Source organism: Oryzias latipes, chromosome 21, assembly GCF_053564925.1.
Source record: "Oryzias latipes strain Hd-rR chromosome 21, Olatipes_Hd-rR_3.1".
Taxonomy (NCBI): domain Eukaryota; kingdom Metazoa; phylum Chordata; class Actinopteri; order Beloniformes; family Adrianichthyidae; genus Oryzias; species Oryzias latipes.
The window spans coordinates 31,238,380-31,260,529 of NC_136257.1; the positions used below are offsets into that span (position 1 = coordinate 31,238,380).

The 22,150-nt window shown below is 45.7% G+C and overlaps 2 protein-coding genes across 4 annotated transcripts in view; one reads left to right on the top strand and one right to left on the bottom strand.

The window, feature by feature from the left end:
• Positions 1-7,982, top strand: part of fer1l6 (fer-1 like family member 6) — a 22,976-nt gene extending 14,994 nt beyond the window's left edge. The window contains exons 28-46 of one of the 2 annotated variants that reach the window (XM_023950800.2): positions 435-660; positions 962-1,080; positions 1,156-1,275; positions 1,343-1,388; positions 2,376-2,420; positions 2,647-2,738; positions 2,815-2,943; positions 3,016-3,147; positions 3,214-3,341; positions 3,404-3,574; positions 3,650-3,804; positions 3,890-4,032; positions 4,105-4,193; positions 4,262-4,360; positions 5,911-6,031; positions 6,099-6,219; positions 6,289-6,446; positions 7,186-7,286; positions 7,360-7,982. In XM_023950800.2, the coding sequence (XP_023806568.1) occupies positions 435-660; positions 962-1,080; positions 1,156-1,275; positions 1,343-1,388; positions 2,376-2,420; positions 2,647-2,738; positions 2,815-2,943; positions 3,016-3,147; positions 3,214-3,341; positions 3,404-3,574; positions 3,650-3,804; positions 3,890-4,032; positions 4,105-4,193; positions 4,262-4,360; positions 5,911-6,031; positions 6,099-6,219; positions 6,289-6,446; positions 7,186-7,286; positions 7,360-7,540 (2,376 nt within the window). In that variant the 3' untranslated portion in view covers positions 7,541-7,982. Of the gene's footprint in view, positions 1-434; positions 661-961; positions 1,081-1,155; positions 1,276-1,342; positions 1,389-2,375; positions 2,421-2,646; positions 2,739-2,814; positions 2,944-3,015; positions 3,148-3,213; positions 3,342-3,403; positions 3,575-3,649; positions 3,805-3,889; positions 4,033-4,104; positions 4,194-4,261; positions 4,361-4,466; positions 4,889-5,910; positions 6,032-6,098; positions 6,220-6,288; positions 6,447-7,185; positions 7,287-7,359 lie in introns of those variants that run through there. The other variant, XM_078940185.1, reaches the window with a different exon arrangement.
• Positions 7,643-21,728, bottom strand: si:ch211-67e16.4 (uncharacterized). Of its 2 annotated transcripts, none has more exons than XM_023950801.2 (10): positions 21,472-21,728; positions 20,422-20,892; positions 20,220-20,345; positions 19,922-20,121; positions 19,720-19,842; positions 19,154-19,241; positions 17,863-18,035; positions 17,707-17,793; positions 17,504-17,576; positions 7,643-8,237 (listed from the first exon to the last, which is right to left on the bottom strand). In XM_023950801.2, exons 2-10 carry the CDS (start codon positions 20,849-20,851, stop codon positions 8,005-8,007), a joined length of 1,533 nt encoding a protein of 510 aa, XP_023806569.1. In that variant the 5' UTR covers positions 20,852-20,892; positions 21,472-21,728; the 3' UTR covers positions 7,643-8,004. The 2 variants fall into 2 exon arrangements, with proteins under 2 accessions (XP_023806569.1, XP_023806570.1); XM_023950802.2 differs by lacking the exon at positions 7,643-8,237 and adding an exon at positions 17,272-17,424.
• Between the last annotated feature and the right edge of the window lie 422 nt (positions 21,729-22,150).

Genomic DNA, 22,150 nt, shown 5'->3' on the forward strand with positions numbered 1-22,150 from the left:
AATCTTTGTGGAGTCTGTGAAATTTGTAGGGTTTGCTTCAACATAATAAACATCATCAATGGAAAAATGGTCAAATTTTGCACTTCGCCACAAAATACCTTCTAACTTTAGGTTCTGTGACCATCCCATAATAATAAAAAAACACGTGTTTCGTTAGAAGATTTTGAAATAGCTATCCCAATGAAAGTGTTGGCCCCATGGTTTTGATGGTTTCTCCCGCTGTGATGTCATCATTCTTAGGGGGCGGGGTCACTCACTATGTCAAAAATACGTTTTCACCAGGTCATAGAAATTTTGGCGAGTTTTTGAGGATTTGGCTAATTTTTTTGCTGATAGGTAAGAAAGAAGAATTGCGAAAACCAATGTGTTGTTTTTTTTTTGTTTACGTCCTGGTTTTTCCCCTCCGGACCGACACCAACTCCTCTGCTCTGCAGGAGCTGCCGGAGAAGGAGCACCTTCATCCTCCTCTCAGCATCACGGTCGTCGACTGGCGAGCTTTCGGCCGCAGCACTCTGGTTGGAAACCACATCATCAACAACCTGAAAGCCTTCAAATACACTCCGCCCCCAGCCGCCCCTCCCTCTGTGAAGACGCAGCAGCCGCCTGAGGTCCCACCGGAGCCCGGACCCAGCTCCATGCCGGAACCACTTCACCGTGAGGGTTCGTGGTCAAACTGCTTCATTTAGGCCAGATTACAGAAAATCCTTTCTACAGTAAAAACAACAAAAACACAATGGTACGGTCCACTTTTGTGACGTCCCTTGACGTGGGCGCACGAGCCTCAAGGGCCAAGATGCAGCCGCTCCTCTCTACGAACCCAGACAACCCAAAAATCCACATGATCCCCCCCATACGGGGGTCATGTGACCAACGCTTTAGGTTGAAAAGGACCCATTTTGTTGTAATTTTCCTCTGGATGATGTAATGAAAGATCAAACAAACTTTGTCTCTTCTCCTTCAGGACCGTCCGAGTTTGATGGAGAAACCAGCTCGATCGCGACGTTAACCAACCAGGATTTTCTGGTCACCGTGGAGGGGGAAGCTCCGCCCCCACCGCCGGAGGAGCCCATGAAGAAAAGGGTGACTCTTTACACTCAGCAGACCCCCCACACTCAGCACATCCCCGGTCTTCATGGGTGTCTGACTCGCTTTCAGGAAAGCGGCAGGAAGAGCGTCCATCGCTCCACCAAGCGGCGGAAACGGACCATCGCAGACGAATCTGCAGAGAACGTCATCGACTGGTGGTCCAAATACTACGCCTCCGTGGAGAAACAGGTAGTTCTGTGCTCACAAGGACCGGTTCTGACGCGGGACGATGAGCTCTTGTGTGTGTGTGTTTCAGGAGAAGAACAGGGACGACTCGCCTTTCCCGCACATCTTTGAGAAATGTAAGAGATGACTCCTCCCACTTTCATGACCATGTTTCTGCTGGAGGATTTATCCAACCTCCATGTTTATAAGAAGCAGAACAGAGTGGACACTGGCGCTTTAACATCAAATTGATTTTATGTCTAGTTATCCTAAGTTTGATACGTCATTGTATGAATGTATAACTGATGATGTAATGTGTTTGTGTATTATTCTTATTTGATTGCTTGAAATAAACCATTTCAAATCAAATCAAATCAAAATCACAGACCATCCCGACACACAGGTGAACGTAGAAAAGACAAACATGTCAAACACTAGAGCTAAAATCCATCTCCTTCGTTTAGTTCAAGATCCAGGAATATATTTGAACAGTTCAAACTCTATAGCCAAACATTTACATCTGATATTTTATTCTGTACTCTGTCGCTCCACTTGGCCTATTTTAAATCTTAACACGAATTCTATAAAAACTTCTGTAACTGTTAACTAATTAGTTAGTTAATTAAAAAGCTTAACGGCTTTTTCAGCAATTTAATTTGAAGGTGGCCCCTTTGATGTTGCCAGTGACTCCTCCCCCATGGCGTCGTTATAAACAGGAAGTACCTGCTAGGTCCAAGAAGCCAAAGTTCTTACCTATTGGCACTTCTGGCACCCTGCTTATATGTCACTACCAAATCCATGTCCCCAATGGGTCAAAGTTCAGGTGGTTTAACTTTCAACTCATGCGTAACGGCGGGAGTTTTGAACGCGGAAACACGAATTTATAGGCGTTTTTGTGGACTTTTGATTGGAAGTGGCTGCTTGAACACACGTTTCAGAGCCCGGTCTGAACATAGCATCTGACTTTTTGAGTCAGCTGGTAGGGACTAGGAGCAGAACAGATTATTGGTTTGCTGCCCTCATGTGGCGAAGAAGCGGTACTACAACAATACCATCACAGCCTGTCTGGAGGTGGTAATTGTGAGGTAAAAGCGTTGATGATTGACAGATGTTGTGCTTCACAGCTTCACCCTACTGCAGCTTGCTCAGCGATGGAGTCGACTCTCTGGGTAAGCACTGAGGCCCGCAGACGAGGTCCTGACCCGCCGGGTGGAGATCTTGTTTGGTCTTTCCCTAAACATCTGCGGACGGACTGGTTCTGGTTTCAGATGTTACAGATCTGGTCCCCTTTGTCTTCTGTACGATGTTTTTGATGAAGACCGTGTGATCCAGCCACACGCGTCTTCCTCTGTATGTTCAGTGAGTTTCTGAATAACGGTCTGGTTGGTCCATCAGTCAGCAGCCAGTCGGACGGAGACAAAAAAAAGCAGCAGAAAGGAAAAGTGGAGCCCAGGTCTGGTCTGAGCGCTAAACTGGCCACGCTTAAGGTATTTCCTCCCACGTGTGGGTCCGTCGTGGGCTCTGAAAATGAATCTGCGATAGTCGTATTTATTGTGGGTGCAGCTCTACAACAGGGAACTAGAGGCCGACTTCGGACAGTTTGACGACTGGGTGAACACGTACGAGCTGTTCCGCGGGAAGGCCAACGAGGAAGAGGGATCATCCGACGAGAGGTTTGTCGGGAAGTTTAAGGTGAGACCAGCTGGTCTGCATTGCCTCTTGGAGCTGTGACATTGTAAAACCCCTTCACGTACCGCTCCTCAGGCTCGGTTCTGCCTCTACAAGCTGGCGGAGGAGGAGTGGGGTGAAGGGTCAGACCCAGGGTTTTTCCGAGTTAGCCGAGGAATCCCGGCCAACAGTCCGGTCCAAGTCCTTATACGGGTCTACGTCGTGTCGGTGAGTGGGCTCAGCCTCCGGCCTCACTTCTTACCGACGTGATTTCATCCAATCTGCCGCTTGCAGGCATCGAACCTTCACCCGGCTGACCCGGACGGGAAGGCGGACCCTTACATAGTTCTCCGTCTCGGCAAAAATGAAATCAAAGACCGAGACAACTACATTCCTAAACAGCTGAACCCGGTTTTTGGAAGGTAAAGAACCGCCAAACGAAACGTTTGACGTTGACTTTGCCTGAAACTGACCCGTGTTGCAGATCTTTTGAGATGCAGGCCACGTTTCCTCAGGAGTCTCTGCTGTCGGTGGTGATCTACGACTTCGACCTGGTGGGAGGCGATGACCTGATCGGCGAGACTCGCATCGACCTGGAAAACCGCTTTTACAGCCGACACAGAGCCACCTGTGGACTCCCCACGGAGTACAGCCTGTAAGCTCGGACAGCTGAGGTTCTGCTCAGAGACCGTTGGAATGAACACCGGATGTTTGTGGTTCTGTCCGTCAGAGAGGGTTACAACGCCTGGAGGGACAGCCTGAAGCCCTCAGAGCTGCTGTCCAAGATGTGCAGGGAGAACGGGCTGGACGCTCCTCGCTTCAGTCCAGGAAAGATCTCTGTGGCGGACAAAGTCTTTCACGGCAAAACGCTCTACATGCATGAAGGTAAGGCAGACAGACGCTTTTGGGTCTGCGTTCATCTGGAACCGTCCGCAGATCTTCTGTAGAACCCGTCTGATGTTTGCTTCAGACCAGCCGGTGGAGTCCTACGAACACCTGTCTCTGAAGATTCTGCACCGCTGGTCGGAAATCCCAGCTGTGGGCTGCAAACTGGTACCCGAACACATCGAGACCAGAGTTCTGTACAACAAGGCCCGGCCCGGCATGGACCAGGTACTAAACCAAACGAGGCTCGGGTGCTGACCAGCAGGAGGACATCCTACAGAGAAACATGTTTGTGTGCAGGGTCAGGTCCAGATGTGGGTCGACATGTTCCCCATGGACCTGCCACATCCCGGACCTCCAGTCGACATTTCTCCACGAAAACCTAAAGGGTGAGACGCCGCTGTCCTTCAGAGCAGAACCTGTCAGCGCAGAACCCCACCAGAACCTTTCTGTCCAGGTACGAGCTGCGCATCATCATCTGGAACACGGAGGACGTGATCCTGGATGACAGCAACTTCCTGACGGGTCAGCAGTCCAGTGACATCTACGTCAAAGGGTACCGACTCATTCACATCACCACGCTCTGGGTGGATACTGGATTCTGATTGGCTGCAGGGTGTCCAATAAAAAGCGATCATTATGTAACCCTTGTGCTATCTTAGATGACCCCACCCTTACATTGACGTGTTCTCCTCTACCATGACAAAGGTGGATAAAGGTGGAAAGATTTCATGTAATCCATGGACACCAGTGAAGATCACAAATCATTGAAGAAAAAAGGTTCTCAGCACTGTCTAGTGGGTCTAGATGACCCAACTCCCAACAGTAAAGTGACAAGGGTTACATCAAACCTACATTGTCTTTGCTCTGTTGCAGCTGGTATATGAGGGCTAACTAGCAGAAGAAAGTGATTTATAATCTAAAAATCATTGACACAGGATCTTCTCTTAAAAAACAACAAGATTAAAGCATTAGTATGTAATTTCAGACGGTTGCTTCCACAAAGTCCCATTCGTTTTCAATAATGGACTCCTCTTCGGGCATTAATGAATAAAATAAATAAATAAATAAAAATAAAAAAAAATTGTAAATGATTAATCAATTATTGAAAATTGTCAAATTGATTGACTTTTAATTATATTACTTCACTCGTTTAAAAAAAATTGATAAGTTGATTCATGAATTTTTCCTAATGAAATATAATTTTGTGCATATTATTAACTTTTGATACTTGACCAAATTTTTCTATGAAAATTCCTGAAATAGTGTTTTGTCTATTTTATTGATACAGTATTATTTTTTAAAACATATCCATGACTTTTATAAGTAACATAATCTGCATATATTTTGGATACTTTATTGCCATGTTGATTTCTAAAAGTTATTTTTTACAAAATAATTTAAGTTTTCTTTGTCATGTGCTTTCTAGGAACCGGATATTGATAAATCTTGTAATAAAATGGTTACAGTAGAACAGGGTGGGATTATATAAGTTCGCTTCCTTCCACTCCCTTTCAAGCAATACATAATTTTAATTCTAATTATACTAAGTTTAATTAGTTATTGTATGAATGTCTAACTGATGATTGTATTGTTCTTGTGTATTATTCCTATTTGATTGCTTGAAATAAACCATTTCAAATCAAAACATAATCAAAAAAATGATTCCTTACATGGATCCTTTTTGGTTTAAATATGATTATATGTTTGTATATGTGATAAAATGTGTTTAATTTCATATCATGAGAAGCTGGTGATGACGTACAGCATAGCCCCACCCTTACAGAACATTGTGAAAATTAAACTCGAAACTTTAAAGTAATGTTCTTAAAAACGAATTTTCTGACATTTGCAGACAGATTTTTTTCAGATTTCAACACTTCTAGTCTGTAAACTTGTAAATGTTTTCCTCACATTTTAATCACTGTAGCATCATCCCGCTACCGTGGTTTCCAATGTTCAGCTGAGCTGTGGTTCCCAGCATGCCTCAGTGTTTTCCTAACTTGTTTCTTTTCTATTTTTCAAATTTCTGATTGACAATAGCTATTTTATCTGAAAACTACAATAAAGGTTCAAAGTAAAAGTAAAAACGTTGCTTCTCTGCAGTTGGCTGAAAGGTTTGGAGGACGACCGCCAGGAGACGGACGTTCACTACAACTCCCTGACCGGAGAAGGGAACTTCAACTGGCGCCTGGTGTTCCCCTTCAGCTACATGCCTGCAGAGAAGGTAAAGCTCTGGCAATGTCAGCTCGAGGAAAAGAGGATGGCAGAGTCAGCACATCCTCCTGTCACAGGTGGTGGTGGTGAGGAAGAGGGACAACATCTTCTCTCTGGATAAAACCGAGCAGAAGCTCCCCGCCATCCTCATCCTGCAGGTCTGGGACTTCGAGACGCTGTCTTCAGACGACTTCCTCGGTGAGTCCGTCGCCGCTTCTCTGCGTGAACCCCGGTTCCCGGGCTTCATGAGGCTGACGGTGTGAGCAGGAACGCTGGAGCTGGACCTCCACGGATTTCCTCCCGGGGCGAAAACGGCAAAGGCGTGCAAGGCGGAGATGCTGACGGGGAGGACGGAGAGAATCTCCATCTTTCAGCAGAAGAGAGCAAGAGGCTGGTGGCCTTTCAGCAAGTCTGGAGAGCTCACGGTACACAAACGCAAACACTTGATGGTCCTTAAATCTACTATTGTTTTATAGTTTTGGAGCTAAAAAAAACTTGTTTACATTTTTAAAAGTTTTACTAATTCTATTTGGCATTAAAAAAATGCTGCTGTTTTCCAGAACTTTTAACTGGGATGAATGATGACAGGTTGTAATGACATAATTTGCCACCAGAGGTCACTGTTGGTTTTAGGTTTTCTAAAGCCTGATCTGCCTTTTCCTCTGTGAGATACTGAGAGACTCAGACACAGAGATGGAAATGTGAACTTTACAGAGGAAGATGGAAGAAGCAAAGATCAGGAAAGGAGGAAGATGAGTGGAGAGGTCTTAAAAACATTCCTGTTGAGGAGAGGATGATGAGGAAAGACGAAGACTTCTGGTTCTGCTTTTTTTTTGTAACCCTTGTGCTAGCCTAGGAACTTTAACATTAGGAGTTGGGTCATCTAGACCCACTAGACAGTGCTCTGAACCTTTTTTCTTCAATGATTTGTGATCTTCACTGGTGTCCATGGATTACATGAAATCTTTCCACCTTTATCCACCTTTGTCATGGTAGGGAGAACACATCAATGTAAGGGTGGGGTCATCTAAGATAGCACAATAAACTAGAGCAGAATGACGCACTGTGGTGATTCCTAGAAAAAACAACCCAAAAATAAAATGTATGAACAATTGAACATTTATTAAACGTGGAACGTTTTCAGACAAACATGTTGATCCTCAGGGGAAGGTGGAGGCGGAGTTTCACCTGGTGACGGCTGAGGAAGCTGAGAAGAACCCAGTTGGCCGAGCGAGGAAAGAGCCGGAGCCGCTTCCAAAACCAAAGTAGGAAAAACCTCGTATTTGTTTTAGTCTTTCCTTGAGGCTGCTGTAAAAAGGCTTTTCTCCTGGCCTCCAGCCGTCCGGACACCTCCTTCTCCTGGTTCATGAACCCGTTCAAGTGTTTCTTCCACCTGGTGTGGCGGAACTACAAGAAGTACATCATCACGGCCCTCATCCTCTTCATCCTGGCGCTCTTCCTCGCTCTGCTCTTCTACACTCTGCCGGGAGCAATCTCCCAGAAGATGATAAACGGATGACGGAGCGGAGGAAACCAGACTCGGCTGGGAATCGCAGCGTGAAGAAGAATCAAATGTTCATCTGAAATCACAACTTCTGACATAGAAACGTCCATTACAACCTAACAAAAGACGAACTCATAAACTTTATTTATAAGAGACTTCTGCTGTGAGCAGGCAGTATGTTGGTACAAAGGATCCCTACATGGAAACCATCAGGCTAAAATCATTAAAAGAAGAAAGTTAAATAAATAAAAACAGTCAACCAGATAAGTTCATCTATAAGCCATGTTTAAAAATCTCTGCATGCTGAAGTTCTCAGCAGGCAGTTCCAGAGGTGAGCTAGCATCTTTAAATATGAACAAAGTAAGACAGGAGTGTTCAGTCAGGAAACAATTTCACACATAACTGTCTGTCCTTCAAGTTTAAATAAAGTTCTTCAGTTTGAATTTTCTCAAATAAATGTGTGGTTCTTGTGAAGAAAGTCACGACTCGCTGTTGAACATCTGGGTTTGTGATAGGCTGACTTGTGTACATGAAGAGGAAGAGGAGGAGGATGAAGATGAAGTGACATTCTGGTCATTCGGGAGCATGCTGGGGCATTGAAGGATGAGGGGGGAGGACGAGGCAGAGATGAGGGGGAGGATGACGGGCATGTTGCCAGTAGCTGCGCTGCAGAGGAAGCTGCTGGCGTTCTGCCTCTGCTGGTTCCTGGAAGCTGAAAAAAAAAAAAGATTCAGTCACCAAAGGAAGTTCAGCATCTGAGACAGATTTGAACCTACAACCACGCATTTATGATAGAAATGTCCCAGGTTTATCACTGGAGATACCTTCTAAAAATAACCCGTTAACCCTTGTGCTATCCTAGGCACTTTAATATTGGGAGTTGGGTCATCTAGACCCACTAGACAGAGCTCTGAACCTTTTTTCTTCAATGATTTGTGATCTTCACTGGTGTCCATGGATTACATGAAATCTTTCCACCTTTATCCACCTTTGTCATGGTAGGGAGAACACGTCAATGAAAGGGGGGGGTCATCTAAGATAGCACAACATAACACACAAAACCCCTTCCTCATTTTTCCCAGCTAATCAAACCCTTAACCCTATTCTCCTCTGCTAGCTTTAGGAGCAAGTTCCATCCTTTAGAAATGCAATCAGATGCTCCGTTTACTGGTTTGTGTGAAGTATGTCATAAAAGTAAAAAGTTAAATAAAAATAAAGTAAATGTATACATTTTCAATGTTAATAGTAACAAAAAGCAAGTAGGTTTAACTTTTAAATGTATTAAAATAATGTTAAAAATTGTTTAACATAAATTATACCATGGTCCGGTTGAATACTCGATTCTGATTGGCTGCTGGGTATGCGTTAAAACCTGATAACCGCACGGTGAAAAAAGAAGTTCCGGTCGGCTAGCTTAAATGATTTGTATCCCTGCGCCGGCTTCTGTAAAACAACCTTTTGCTTCATCATCTGGGCAAAAACAAGCGGTAAGCGATTAACTTTCCCTCTGAATTGATGCTTTATTCAACCCATCGGGACGATCAGCATATATATAATCGCCGAATCCGAATCGCCGGAGGGAGCATGTTATTGCTACAAGAGAAGCTAGCAGCAGTGATGCCAGAAACTTTGTCTTTACTACGGTTCTCCTTCCTCTAAACACACACAATATGAACACACACTCCTCCCTCCGCTCTGACACCCCCCTCTGTCGCTGCACGCGCGCTCCTCTCCTCTCCTTTTTTCCGCTCCGTCGTGTGTGTGCGTGTGTGTTGGGGACTGCACGTGCCTGTGTGAGAGGACGGAGCGGAAAAAAGGAGAGGAGAGGAGCGCGCGTGCAGCTCCCTCCACAGCTCACTGTGACATTACTTTCTGTTAGGTAGTTAGCTGCTCAGCCCAGTAGAAATTTCAGAATAAAAGCACTTCAATTGCTGCTTTACTTCCGTTGTGAGTTAATGTGTTGTGAGGTAAGTTAATGTGTTGTGTTGTGACCCTTCTGGGCCATGAGTTAATGTGTTGTGAGTTAATGTGTTGTGAGTTATTGTGTTGTGTTGTGAGTTATTGTGTTGTGTTGTGTGTTAAGTTAATGTGTTGTGTGTAAAGTTAATGTGTTGTGTGTAAAGTTAGTGTGTTGTGTGTAAAGTTAATGTGTTGTGTTGTGTTGTGACCCTTCTGGGCCACCGTAGTTTTTTCTATGTAGGTATGACATGGTCTGTCAACAAATTACAATATGAACAATAAAAGTGTAAATGTGAATCTTGTCCATTCTCTTGCAATCAAACAAAAAAGGTGTAACTTACATTTTACAATAATTGTCATCCAAACTTTAGCCATAGTTTACATCAGAACCTCCCTCTAAAGTACACAGTTATCCCTTGTGCTATCCTAGGCACTGTAACATTGAGAGTTGGGTCATCTAGACCCACTAGACAGTGCTCTGAACGCGTTTTCTTCAATGATTTGTGATCTTCACTGGTGTCCATGGATTACATGAAATCTTTCCACCTTTATCCACCTTTGTCATGGTAGGGAGAACACGTCAATGGAAGGGTGGGGTCATCTAAGACAGCACAAGGGTTATATTGACAACATGACTAAGTCATTTGACTGTCTTGTTCGTAGACAACGAAACAAAGACTTGACATTCTGATGACACTGACATGTTAAATGACATAAAGACTTAGTTTTGAGAGATGATCTCAAGATTTTGAGCAAGTTACAGGCTTTTGCAAGAAATCCATAGTGTTTTGCTGTTTGTACAAATTGTTTTGAGAAATGCACACATGTATTTGCAAACTTCAAGTCTGATCTGAGAATTGTACTAAAGCGACTGAGAAAAGCTGTAAGACCAAACTGTATTTATTTTTACTGTAACCAGCCGTTTCCTTTACACTTTTGTTTAGTGGGTCATAAAATTACATAAAAATGAACATATCCTGTGTTTTAAAGTCTTACTCTGTATTTAACATTTGAAGCAAGATTTCCATGTAGTTCTTTAATTTCCTCCTTTGCCTTCTCGGATCTTGGATATGAAACTCTGGGCCTCCTCTGTGTTGGTGAATTTGTGCTCAACGTCTTTGTACGTCAGCACCAGTGTAGCTGGGGATAAGCTGCCATGCCTCAGTCCAAGCTGGCGCAGATGCTGGCGTGTGGTGTCGAACTGCTTACGCTGTTTGTGTACTTCTGTTGCAACATCGTTGTAGAATCTCACACGCTGGTTCTTATATAGAATTTCCTCCTTTTTGGATCTTGCTGCTTTGCACACAAGTTCCTTTTGATTGAAGTTATGAAACCTCATGATAAGCGTTCTTGGTGGCACATCTGCACTCTTTTTCGGTCCAACCCGATGTGCTCTTTCTATGGTTAGGGGCTGCCGAAGTTGAGCGACATCCAGTGCTTCAGGCAGCCAGCTTTCCAAAAACACACATGCATTGGAGCCTTCTGCACCTTCGGGTAAATCAACAAGTCGGAGCTTGTTCATCAGTGATCTTGTTTCCAAATCGATTCTTTTCTCCTCGTTATTTTTCACCAGCTTCATTACTTCAGCATTCATGCTTGTTTGAACATCCTCCACAGAGGAGAGACGCACCTCCGCTCCATCCATCCCCCCCGTGCCTTTGTGCGTCCTCAATGGCTTTCATAACACCATTCAAGATTCAAAGGGTTTATTGTCATATGCACAGTAAGAAACGGGTTGCTCCGAATGCCAAAAAGAAAGTATACAGGAAACTGAAAAATTACACAAAACATACACAAAAACAAAAAACAAAAACAAATTCTAAATGTGCAAAAACAGTGATAATAAACAGTAGCGAACAATGAGGATGTGCAAAGGTGCAGTTTGTTCTTCCAGACTCCTGTCAGCTGTTAAGGAGCCTGATGGCAGAGGGAAAGAAAAAGTTTCTGAGTCTGGTGGTCCTGCACTTCACACTCCTGTACCTCCATCCCGAGGGGAGGAGAGTGAACAGACCTCCAGTTGGGGGTGGGAGGGGTCCTTGATGATGGAGGCAGCTCTCCTGCGTTTGTAGATGCTCTGGAGCGAGGGCAGAGGAGTCCTGGTGATCTTGGACGCAGTCTCCACCGCTCTCTGCAGGCGTTTGCGGTCCGTGGCGGTAGAGCTGCCGTACCACACTGTGATGCAGCTGGTCAGGATGGACTCAACCATGCAGCTGTAGAAGTTGCTGAGGATCTTCGGGGACATGCTGAACTTCCTCAGCCTCCACAGGAAGTCCAGCCGCTGATGAGCTTTCTTCACCAGCTGTGAGGTGTTGAGTGTCCAGGTGAGGTCCTGGCTGAGGTGGACCCCCAGATATTTGAAGCTGCTCACCCTCTCCACTTCCAGAACCCCGATAAGAAGCGACTTATGAGTGTTCCTCTCCTTCCTCATGTCTACCATCATCTCATTTGTCTTGTCGGTGTTGAGAGTGAGGTTGTTGTCCTCACACCATGTCACCAGACTGGCCACCTCCCTCCTTTAGCTGCTTCGTCCCCGCCAGTGATGCGTCCTATCACAGCGGTGTCGTCAGCAAACCTCAGGATGATGTTGTCCTTATGAGAGGGTGAACAGGGTGTTCACACAGCCCTGTGGTGTGCCAATGTTAGAGACGATGCTGGCTGAAGTTCTGTCCCCTATTCTGACAGACTGAGGCCTGCCAGGCAGAAAGTCCAGGAGCCAGTCACAGATGATGGGGTGTAGTCCAAGGGAGAACATTTTGTGGGTGAGCTTGTGGGAACAAGTGTTGAATGCAGAGCTGGAGTCAATAAAGAGCATCCTAATGAAGGAGTCTTTATTCTCCAGGTGTGAGAGGGAGGTGTGCAGTGCTGGGGCAATGGCATCTGAGGTGGACCTGTTGGGCCGGTATGCGTACTGCAGGGGGTCTAGTGTGTCTGGGATGCTGCTCTGAATGTGGGTCAGCATCACTCTATCAAAGCGCTTCATAATGATTGGAGTGAATGCTACTGGTCTGTAGTCATTCAGGCAGGTGGGAGGGCTCTTCTTGGGGAGGAGAACAATGGTAGTGGTCTTGAAGCAGGAGGGGACGGTTCTCTGGCTGAGGGACAGGTTGAATATGGAGGTGAGGACGTCCGTCAGCTGGTTAGCACATGCTCTGAGGGCTCGTCCAGGAATGTTGTCCGGTCCTGCCGCCTTGCGGGGGTTAATCCTACTCAGGGCTTTGTTTACCTGGGCTGATGAGAGGACAGGTGGGGGTGTGGGTGTGGGGTGTGCAGAGTGTATTGGTCCCTCTATGTGGGTGGTAGCCACAGGGGTTGCAAGCCAGTAACTTCTGTGCCGGTCCCAAGCCCGGATAAATAGAGAGGGTTGCGTCAGGAAGGGCATCCGGCGTAAAAATTGCCAAAATAACCATGCGAATCATCCACAACACTTTAGACATACCGGATCGGTCGAGGCCCGGGTTAACAACGACCGCCACCGATGCTGTTAACCTACAGGGTGTCGGTGGAAATTTGACTACTGTTGGTCGAAGAAAGAGAGGAGGCAGAAGGGTCCGTGGCCAGAGAGAGAAGGGAAAAGGCAGGAACATAGGTTTGAGAATAGGGACTCTTAACGTTGGCACAATGACAGGGAAAGGCAGAGAGCTGGCAGACATGATGGAGAGAAGGAAGGTAGATGTACTGTGTGTGCAGGAGACAAGGTGGAAGGGCAGCAAGGCACGTAGTATTGGAGGAGGATACAAACTTTTCTATCATGGTGTTGATAGGAAGAGAAACGGGGTAGGAGTGATTCTGAAGGGGGAGTTTGTAAACAGTGTTCTAGAGGTGAAAAGAGTCTCAGACAGGATGATGAGCCTAAAGTTAGAAATTGAAGGGGTGATGGTGAATGTAGTCAGTGGGTATGCGCCACAGGTTGGCTGTGAGTTAGAAGTGAAGGAGAGATTCTGGAGTGAGTTGGATGAGGTCATAGAGAGTTTTCCCAGAGGAGAGAGAGTTGTTATTGGAGCAGACTTTAATGGGCATGTTGGTGAGGGCAACAGAGGTGATGAGGAGGTGATGGGCAGGTTTGGTGTGAAGGAAAGGAATCTGGAGGGACAGATGGTGGTGGACTTTGCGAAGAGGATGGAAATGGCTGTAGTCAACACTTACTTCCAGAAGAGAGAGGAACATAGAGTGACATACAGAAGTGGAGGTAGGAGTACCCAGGTGGACTACATCCTATGTAGACGAGGTCATTTGAGAGAGGTTAATGACTGCAAAGTGGTGGTAGGAGAGAGTGTAGCCAGACAGCACCGCATGGTGGTGTGTAAGATGACTCTGGAGGTCAGGAAGAAGAAGATAGGGAAAACAGAAAAGAAGACCAAGTGGTGGAAGCTACAGAATGAAGAAACTTGTGAGGAATTTAGGCAGAAGTTGAGGCAGGTCCTGGGTGGTCAGGATGAACTTCCAGATGACTGGGAAACTACAGCAGAAATTATCAGGGAAACAGGTAGGAAGGTGCTAGGTGTGTCATCTGGAAAGAGGAAAGACGGTAAAGAGACTTGGTGGTGGAATGAGGAAGTACAGGAATGCGTCCAGAGGAAGAGGTTGGCTAAAAGGAAGTGGGATGTAGAAAGGACTGAGGAAGGTAGACAGGAGTACAAGGAAGCGCAGCGTAGAGTGAAGAGAGAGGTGGCAAAGGCCAAACAGAAAGCTTACGATGAGCTATATGACAGGTTAGACACAAAGGAAGGAGAGAAGGACTTGTACAGGCTAGCCAGACAGAGAGACAGAGATGGGAAGGACGTGCAACAGATAAGGGTGATTAAGGACAGAGATGGAAAGGTGCTAACAACCCAGGAGAGTGTACAGAAAAGATGGAAGGAGTATTTTGAGGAGCTGATGAACGTGGAAAATGACAGGGAAAGAAGGGAGGAAGATGTGGTTGTTGTGGAGCAGGAAGTAGCAGAGATTGGAAAGGATGAGGTTAGGAAGGCTCTGAAAAGGATGAAGAGCGGAAAGGCCGTTGGTCCTGATGACGTACCTGTGGAGGTATGGAAGTGCTTAGGAGAGACAGCAGTGGAATTTCTAACAAGGTTGTTCAATAGGATTTTAGAGAGTGAGAAGATGCCTGAGGAATGGAGGAGAAGCGTTCTGGTCCCGATCTTTAAAAACAAGGGTGACATGCAGAACTGCAGCAACTATAGAGGAATAAAGTTGATGAGCCACACAATGAAGCTGTGGGAAAGAGTAGTGGAAGCCAGGCTTAGGAAGAAGGTGGAGATTTGTGAGCAGCAGTATGGTTTCATGCCCCGTAAGAGCACCACTGATGCCATTTTTGCTTTGAGAATGTTGATGGAAAAGTACAGAGAAGGTCAGAAGGAGCTGCATTGTGTGTTCGTAGATTTAGAGAAGGCGTATGACAGGGTGCCAAGGGAGGAGCTGTGGTACTGTATGAGGTCGTCTGGAGTGGCAGAGAAGTATGTCAGAGTAGTTCAGGACATGTATGAGAGAAGTATGACGGTGGTGAGATGTGCTGTAGGTCAGACAGAGGAGTTCAAGGTGGAGGTGGGACTACACCAAGGATCAGCTTTGAGTCCTTTTTTGTTTGCTATGCTGATGGACAGGCTGACAGACGAGGTAAGACAGGAATCTCCCTGGACAATGATGTTTGCGGATGACATTGTAATTTGCAGTGAGAGTAGAGAGCAGGTGGAGGAACAGCTAGAGAGGTGGAGGTTTGCTCTGGAAAGAAGAGGTATGAAGGTCAGTCGTAGTAAGACAGAATACATGTGTCTGAACGAGAGGGATCAAGGTAGAAGCGTTAGGTTACAGGGGACTGAGGTGAAGAAGGTGCAGGAGTTTAAGTACTTGGGGTCAACAGTTCAGTGTGATGGGGATTGTGGAAAAGAGGTGAAGAGGCGAGTGCAGGCAGGTTGGAGCGGTTGGAGGAAAGTGTCAGGAGTGTTGTGTGACAGAAGAGTGCCAGCAAGACTCAAAGGAAAGGTGTACAAGACAGTGGTGAGACCAGCTCTGCTCTATGGGTTAGAGACGGTAGCAGTGAGACAGAGACAAGAGGCTGAGATGGAGGTAGCAGAGATGAAGATGTTGAGGTTCTCCTTAGGAGTGACCAGGTTAGACAGGATAAGGAACGAGTACATCAGAGGGACGGCTCATGTTGCCTGTGTTAGCGACAAAGTCAGAGAAGCCAGACTGAGATGGTTTGGACATGTTCAGAGGAGGGATAGTGGATATATTGGTAGAAGGATGTTGGAGATGGAGCTGCCTGGCCGGAGGGCAAGAGGACGGCCAAAGAGGAGATATATGGATGTCTTAACAGAGGATATGAAGTTGGCTAACGTTAGGGTAGAAGATGTTCATGATAGAGTGAGGTGGAAAAGAATGATTCGCTGTGGCGACCCCTGATGGGAAAAGCCGAAAGAGAAAGAAGATGTGGGGGGTGGACGTCTCAAGGCGGGTGTAGAATGCATTTAGGTCGTCGGGCAGGCTGTCTGCAGCACTGATGGTGCTGGTGCTGCTTCTGTAGTCCGTGATGTGCTTTAAACCCCTCCACATGCAGCCAGAGTCAGCAGTGGAACAGAAGCCCTCCAGCTTCTCTCAGTCCTGCCTCTTTGCTGCTGTGATGGCCTTTTTCAGGGCGTACTCGGACTCATTGCCAGATGTAAATGCACTGGAGCGAGCACGCAGCATATGACGCACATGGCTGTTTATCCAGGGCTTCTGGTTAGGAAACTTCCTGACTTGGATGGTGGGCACGATGTTCTGCTGATGTATCCAGTCACACAGCCAGCATAATCCTGTATGCTGACAGAAGCGTCCTCCAGCGTGGCTGCAGCTTTAAACACATCCCAGTCTGTTGTGAAACAGTCCTGCAATGTTTTCTGAGAGCCACGTTTCGGTGAAAATCAGAGCGCAGCACTCTCTTAAATATTTCCCGCTGTGTCGTCGTCCTGAGTAGCGGTGGTCCTGTTGCACGGGCTTTTAGCCGAGCGTGGAGCCCCCCCCCACTTCCCTTTCTTTTGGCTCCGTCTCTGAAGCACTCTCCTCGGGTCAGCTGATTCGCAAGTGGCCGGCGCGCCGTGGCCATGGCGGTCATTTAGGGCGCACAATGAGTTGCAGGTCCGGAGGTATAAATCCATAATGGTGTAGGTCTGCAATGTTAAGCAGTGTCTGCCTGTTGTATGCCAGTCCTGCATGGCATCTGTGCAGTGCAGTAAATACACAAAATACGCATAAAAAATAACAAAAAGCCGGCATTCTACAGCAACGCGAGGAAACACGTTCGCCTCGGGAGGCGCCATGATGCCAAAAAAAAAAAAAAAAAAAAACCTTCCTGAAAATTCGAACCTCAAACCCCGTATTTCCATCAGTATTTCCTCTTTAGAGGCAAAAAGTTGGTTGTTGCTTATCTGGTGTTGAACCGAGTCACCCGGTTTATATCCTCCAGCAGCGGCCGCCATTCCTCTGGTCACCGCAGCAGATTCCTCCTCGCGCGCAGCGTTAGCGTTGTGCTAGCGTTAGCGTTGTGCTAGCATTAGCGATTCGCTTTTCCGTAGTTTGCGGCCCGAAAGTCCATCATTTTACATTGTGTGGATGGCTTCAGCCTGTCTTTACCTCCCTTGCCAGTGGCGCACTTTCACAGATCTATCTTGCTGTTTGGAGTAATTCAAATCGTCCTTTTGAAGGATAGCTCAATGTTTTTGTGGAGAGCAGAGTCGAGCCTGACTTTCTAGTTACCGTCCATTTCTGGAAGTCAAAAACGGCTTCATCTTAATTAAAAGACCACTGGGAACGCAAGTTCAAAACTTTATAGAGAAACAAGTCCAGTATTAAAGAAGGTAAACAAAGATAAATGTAAATGTGTCAAGATGAACGCATTCGGTCCACGCAGGAGATTGGTTGTAGACGTCGTCACTCAATCAGTGACTGGGAAACATGAACGTGTTCTAGAGAGGGACATTTTTGCTGAAATTTGGCTCTGATTCCAGTTAAACAGATTAAACGCAGAGGTTTGGTCATTCGTACCACAGGGAGCTGTAAGCTGCTGACTGCCGCCTGCAAAACCCGAAGGAGAAGAACCAGCAGCTCCGGCCTGAGCCTGGAAGAGACGCAGACATGTTTCTGTCACGTATGAATAAAGGTTTTCCAACTGATCCAGCCTGCTGACTGAATTTTTCTGTTTGAAATGATAGAAAAACTTCTTTAGACTGAGGAGGGCGTTCCCTAACCTGAGTCTGGTTCAGATAGGCCTGCAGTTTTCTCTTGGCTCTCCATCTGGCCACCCTCAGCCTGGTCTTCTCTCGGCGCTCCTGCACCTAAAATCCACCGACCGTTAGTTCAGATCATCTGGATCATCGGCCAAACACCTGAAAGCTCTTATTCACCAGATTTGCCAGCAGAGGCTGAGGTAGCTCCTTCTCCAGTTCTCTCTGACGGCTCAGGTTTCGCCGCCGCAGCTCGTTCCTGCGGAGCTTGAACTCGTCGTAGAAGGTGAGGTCTTTGCTCCAAGGCTGCAGCGCCCCCGGGGGCAGGGAGGCAGCGAGCTGAGACGTAGCGTCTGAGGGTGCATAGAAAAGAAAAGGAAGAAACATTTGATTAATCCTTCAGCTCGTTCAATATGTAGGATTTTTCAGTTATACACCTTTAGTCTCTTCTTAAAGCTGCGTTCACAGCGAACGCCATTCCGCAGTGGTGATCAGGGGTCCTGCAGCGTGATTTAGAGTTCAAAGATATGAACTTTGGCAAAGAAGTCGTGTTGCGTCAACCGATCAGAGACTCAGCTTTGGCCTGAGACGTATTTAATATTCAGTGGGCGGAGTCCAAAACCGACACAGAGGAGAATCTGATCTTTCTTCTACAGAATTCTTATAATATTTTACTTTTTTTCATGGAGACAATAATACATTTTTTTTCTAATTCTTATTTTCCTTTTTTTCCCTCCTCAGACTAATGCGGGTCAGAAGGTCGTCAAACCGGGCTTTCAGTACCGCCATCAGCAGAGTCTGAAGCTCACCGTACTGGAAGAGTCTCTGAATGATGTCATGAACCCATGGAGGCACGATTACCGATGTTGTTGTAAAACTCTTTAAAATCTAAAATCTCAACATCATCCGTTGTTAATCATACAGACACAGTCACGGCTCCGTGAATCGATCAGGCTAAAAACATTCGGCAGTAGCTCCTCCCACAAGTTCAACACATTTTTGGACAGTCTGGCAGCGAATACGCCGCGTGTCCACATGGAGGCGACAGACGTTCAGTGTGAACGCCGCATTAGAAATAACTAACTAAAATATTTATTAACAGAGTGCACAGACTACAACTAGCAATAAGAAAAAACACCTTTTCACATGAATCCTCACAAAGATGATGGTATTTGATACTGAGGAGCTTTGGTGGATGTTGTGTGTTTGCTCTATGGTCCTTTATATATTATTCATTTATATATATTTATTAATGTTTTTAAAAAAAAAAAACATTTTATTATATTTTCTATATATAATCTGGAGGTTTTGGTTGACGAGTTTTCCCAGATACTTCAAAAACTAAACCAGACCAGCTCAGTGACCCTGTGGAAAAGTGTCTGCCTCGAGACTGGAAGGTTGTGAGTTCAAATCCAGGCTGAGTCATACCAAAGAAAAAGAAAAAACGTCTCTTTGCAGACGCTTGACTCACAGGTATTCGGTCCTCCTGAGCTGACGGAGACGCTCGGGTTCATCTGGCTTGTTGAAGGTTTATTCCTCTCTGTCACCAACAGTTGAGCCTGCAGACAAACTGTTCGTTTCAGTTAACAGACTCATGTATAGAAAGACCATAAAACTGAACGCAAGTTATAAATTCATCCCAATATTATGGATTTAAAAAAAATCTCTACTAATATTTCCACAAAGTAAAAAGTCCTAGTTCTGTATGTAGATTTTTAGATGTATTTAATATTTATATTCCTCATCTATAAAGTTGAGTCATATTCACCTGCTGTCATGTCTTTCTCTACAGGAAGTTTATTTTATTTAGATTTAAAAACCATTCATTAAAGTCTAATTAAAAAACTTTTATGAAAAACAAACCAAAGTGATGTTCGTTTAGAGAAGTATTCATGCCAACCTCAAGGAACGGTGTAGGAATAAAACGGCTCATAGATGACCCTCACAAAACCAAACAACACTTCTGAAATGACCTCCAGAAAAACATAAAAACCCAGAGAGAAACTAGTTTTGAGATCTCGTCTCAAAAATCTCTACCTCTGACTCTGGAGGACAACTCTGCTGCTCCAAGGTCGCCATCACCTGCTGCTCCTCTGGCTCCTCTTTGATGCAGATCACTTCCTCCTCCTCCTCCTCCTGCGGATGCAGCTCCTGCTTCACCTGTAGAAAATGTTTCTTTAGGCCTCCAAATGTCCAACACTGGTGCATGGGTGGGTGGGTGGGTGGGGGGTTGGGTCACCTGTGGAGCAGGGGAGGGGGGGCTCCAGCTGTGGGCTGGTGGAGAAGATGAGATGCCTGCTGGAGGAGGACCCGTATCAGTGGTCAGGATCTGGATAGAGGGAGTGGCCACTGTGGCGTCTGAGTGCGACCCCACAGAGATGCTCCATTCGGCCTCATCTGGACCTCGGGTAGGACAGATGTCACGCTCCGGAAGGAAAGCTGCTCAGAAACATTTGTATGTGCGGCAGAAGTTTCACTAAATTTACCGGAAGTCCTCCAAAGTTACTCTTTTCCTCGTGAATTCTCTCGGACTGTACCGGCGTTGCCGTCCAGCGGTTCTGCAGGAGCGTTCTGTCGCAGTTCCATCGAGTCCGAGCATGTTGTGTCTGACGGGCAGCACGCTCTGCTCGCACGCCTGCATGTGCTCTGTGAAGAGGTGCATTCTGGGAGGGTAAAAACAGGAAGGAGTGAGTTGATTACTGGGAGGACCGAGCAGGTCACCGTCTGACTATGTCTCACCTTGACCGCTCTTCACCAGCACTGTATCTGGGGTCCTCTGAGCCGAGCAGGATGGGGAGGGCTCAGTGGGCAGGACCTCGCCCCCCTGCCCTCTGGCATATCCAGGTGGGTAAATACGGACCAGAGTGGAGGAGGAGGCTCTCTGCTGCAGCTCCTCCTCCACGCCCTGGCGGTAGTACTTCAGCTTCAGCTCCGTGTATCGCAGCTTGGCCCGGATGTTGTCGTTCTCCTTCTCCTTCAGCGCCTTCTCCTTCTGCAGAGCCACCATGTCTCTCTTCATCAGCATCACCTGGGTTTTCAGCTCCTCAAATTTGGCTCCGACCACTTTAAGCATCTCTGCCAAAACGGTCTCCACGGCAACGTTGACCGCTCGCTCCACCACGGTGCCCATCTGACCCCGAATAAGCGACACAGCTATGCTCACGTCCATGTCAGGAAAGATCCGGTCCAAGCGGTTCTTCAAGGATTCAGCTGCATAAACAACAGGAGTTCACAAAAAAACTACGGTCTCTGAATCCATCAATCCACTTGTAGAAGCTGCAACTTTTCTGCTTTCATTTGTTTTTATATACCCATTAATGTACATTTCTAAATCTGCAATAAATTCTCAAAAACAGAGTGCTTTGTATTTAGTTTGTCAATGTTTGGTATTACGAACAAATAAAACTGTTAGACGGAACATCATGTGAATGAAATTTTGAAGTTTTAATCAATGCTTAGGATGAAATACTTTCCTACTTGAAAATTAAAAAGGTAAAAATACTTTTTTATTGATTAATAAAAAAAAACGATGATAAAAATAATAATAAATGACAACCCTAAAACCTATCATTAGAGATCTAACTGGCGCAGCTGTGTGCTCGAGTATAATCCTAAACTACAGATGTGGACTCATCCGTGTGTTAGCTAAAGACTGTTTATATGAACGCTCATAGCAGCCAACAGCGCTGCTGTGTTTGTAGAGATATAAATCTATTTGATATTAGCATAACTGGACCAGAAGGAAATAGTAAACAAACAAAACAAACGAGAAGAAATCTCTGTACTCACCTTTGCCAGCTTAGCCGGCTAGCATCTTAGAACAACAGTTAGCGAAGAGAGCCTTCTAATGCATTTTTACCCAATAAAACCCAAATTATCACTGTTTAGACACCATGGTTTAAAAATCACGATCACTAAATGATAATAAACGTTCATTTAAATGTTGTTCTATTGTAAAATCACAGACATCCGCTCGTTTTAGCATCACTTATCAAGCCTTTCTCCGAATCACGTGACTCACTGAGTTCTTCTTCTTTGGGTTTGGCATTTTTTTGCCGCACTCATGTATCGGTTGGGTTCTGTCGCCGCCTACAGTTCAAATAGGGAATAACATGTAAAAAATGCTCATGCTGTGAGATTTTCACCGCCATTTTTTAAACATATATCTCAGTGTTTTTCAACCAGTGTGCCGTGAAATATGGTCAGGTGGGCCGTGGGAAATTACCCATTTTCACTGATCTATAAAGATTTACCATAGGGATATCAGGATATCAGCTCTGTGTTCATCCAAACAGGCCCAGATAAAACACAGAGTAGTCAGGAATATGAAAGATAATAAAATACTTTTTCTTTGTGTTTATTTGATTCTATTAAAGACACTTTGACAGGAATGCCAGTACAGTGATTTAGCCGCAGCTTCAGCTCTTTTTTCGGAAAGGTCCCGCCCCTTCAACTGTCTGCCATTTTT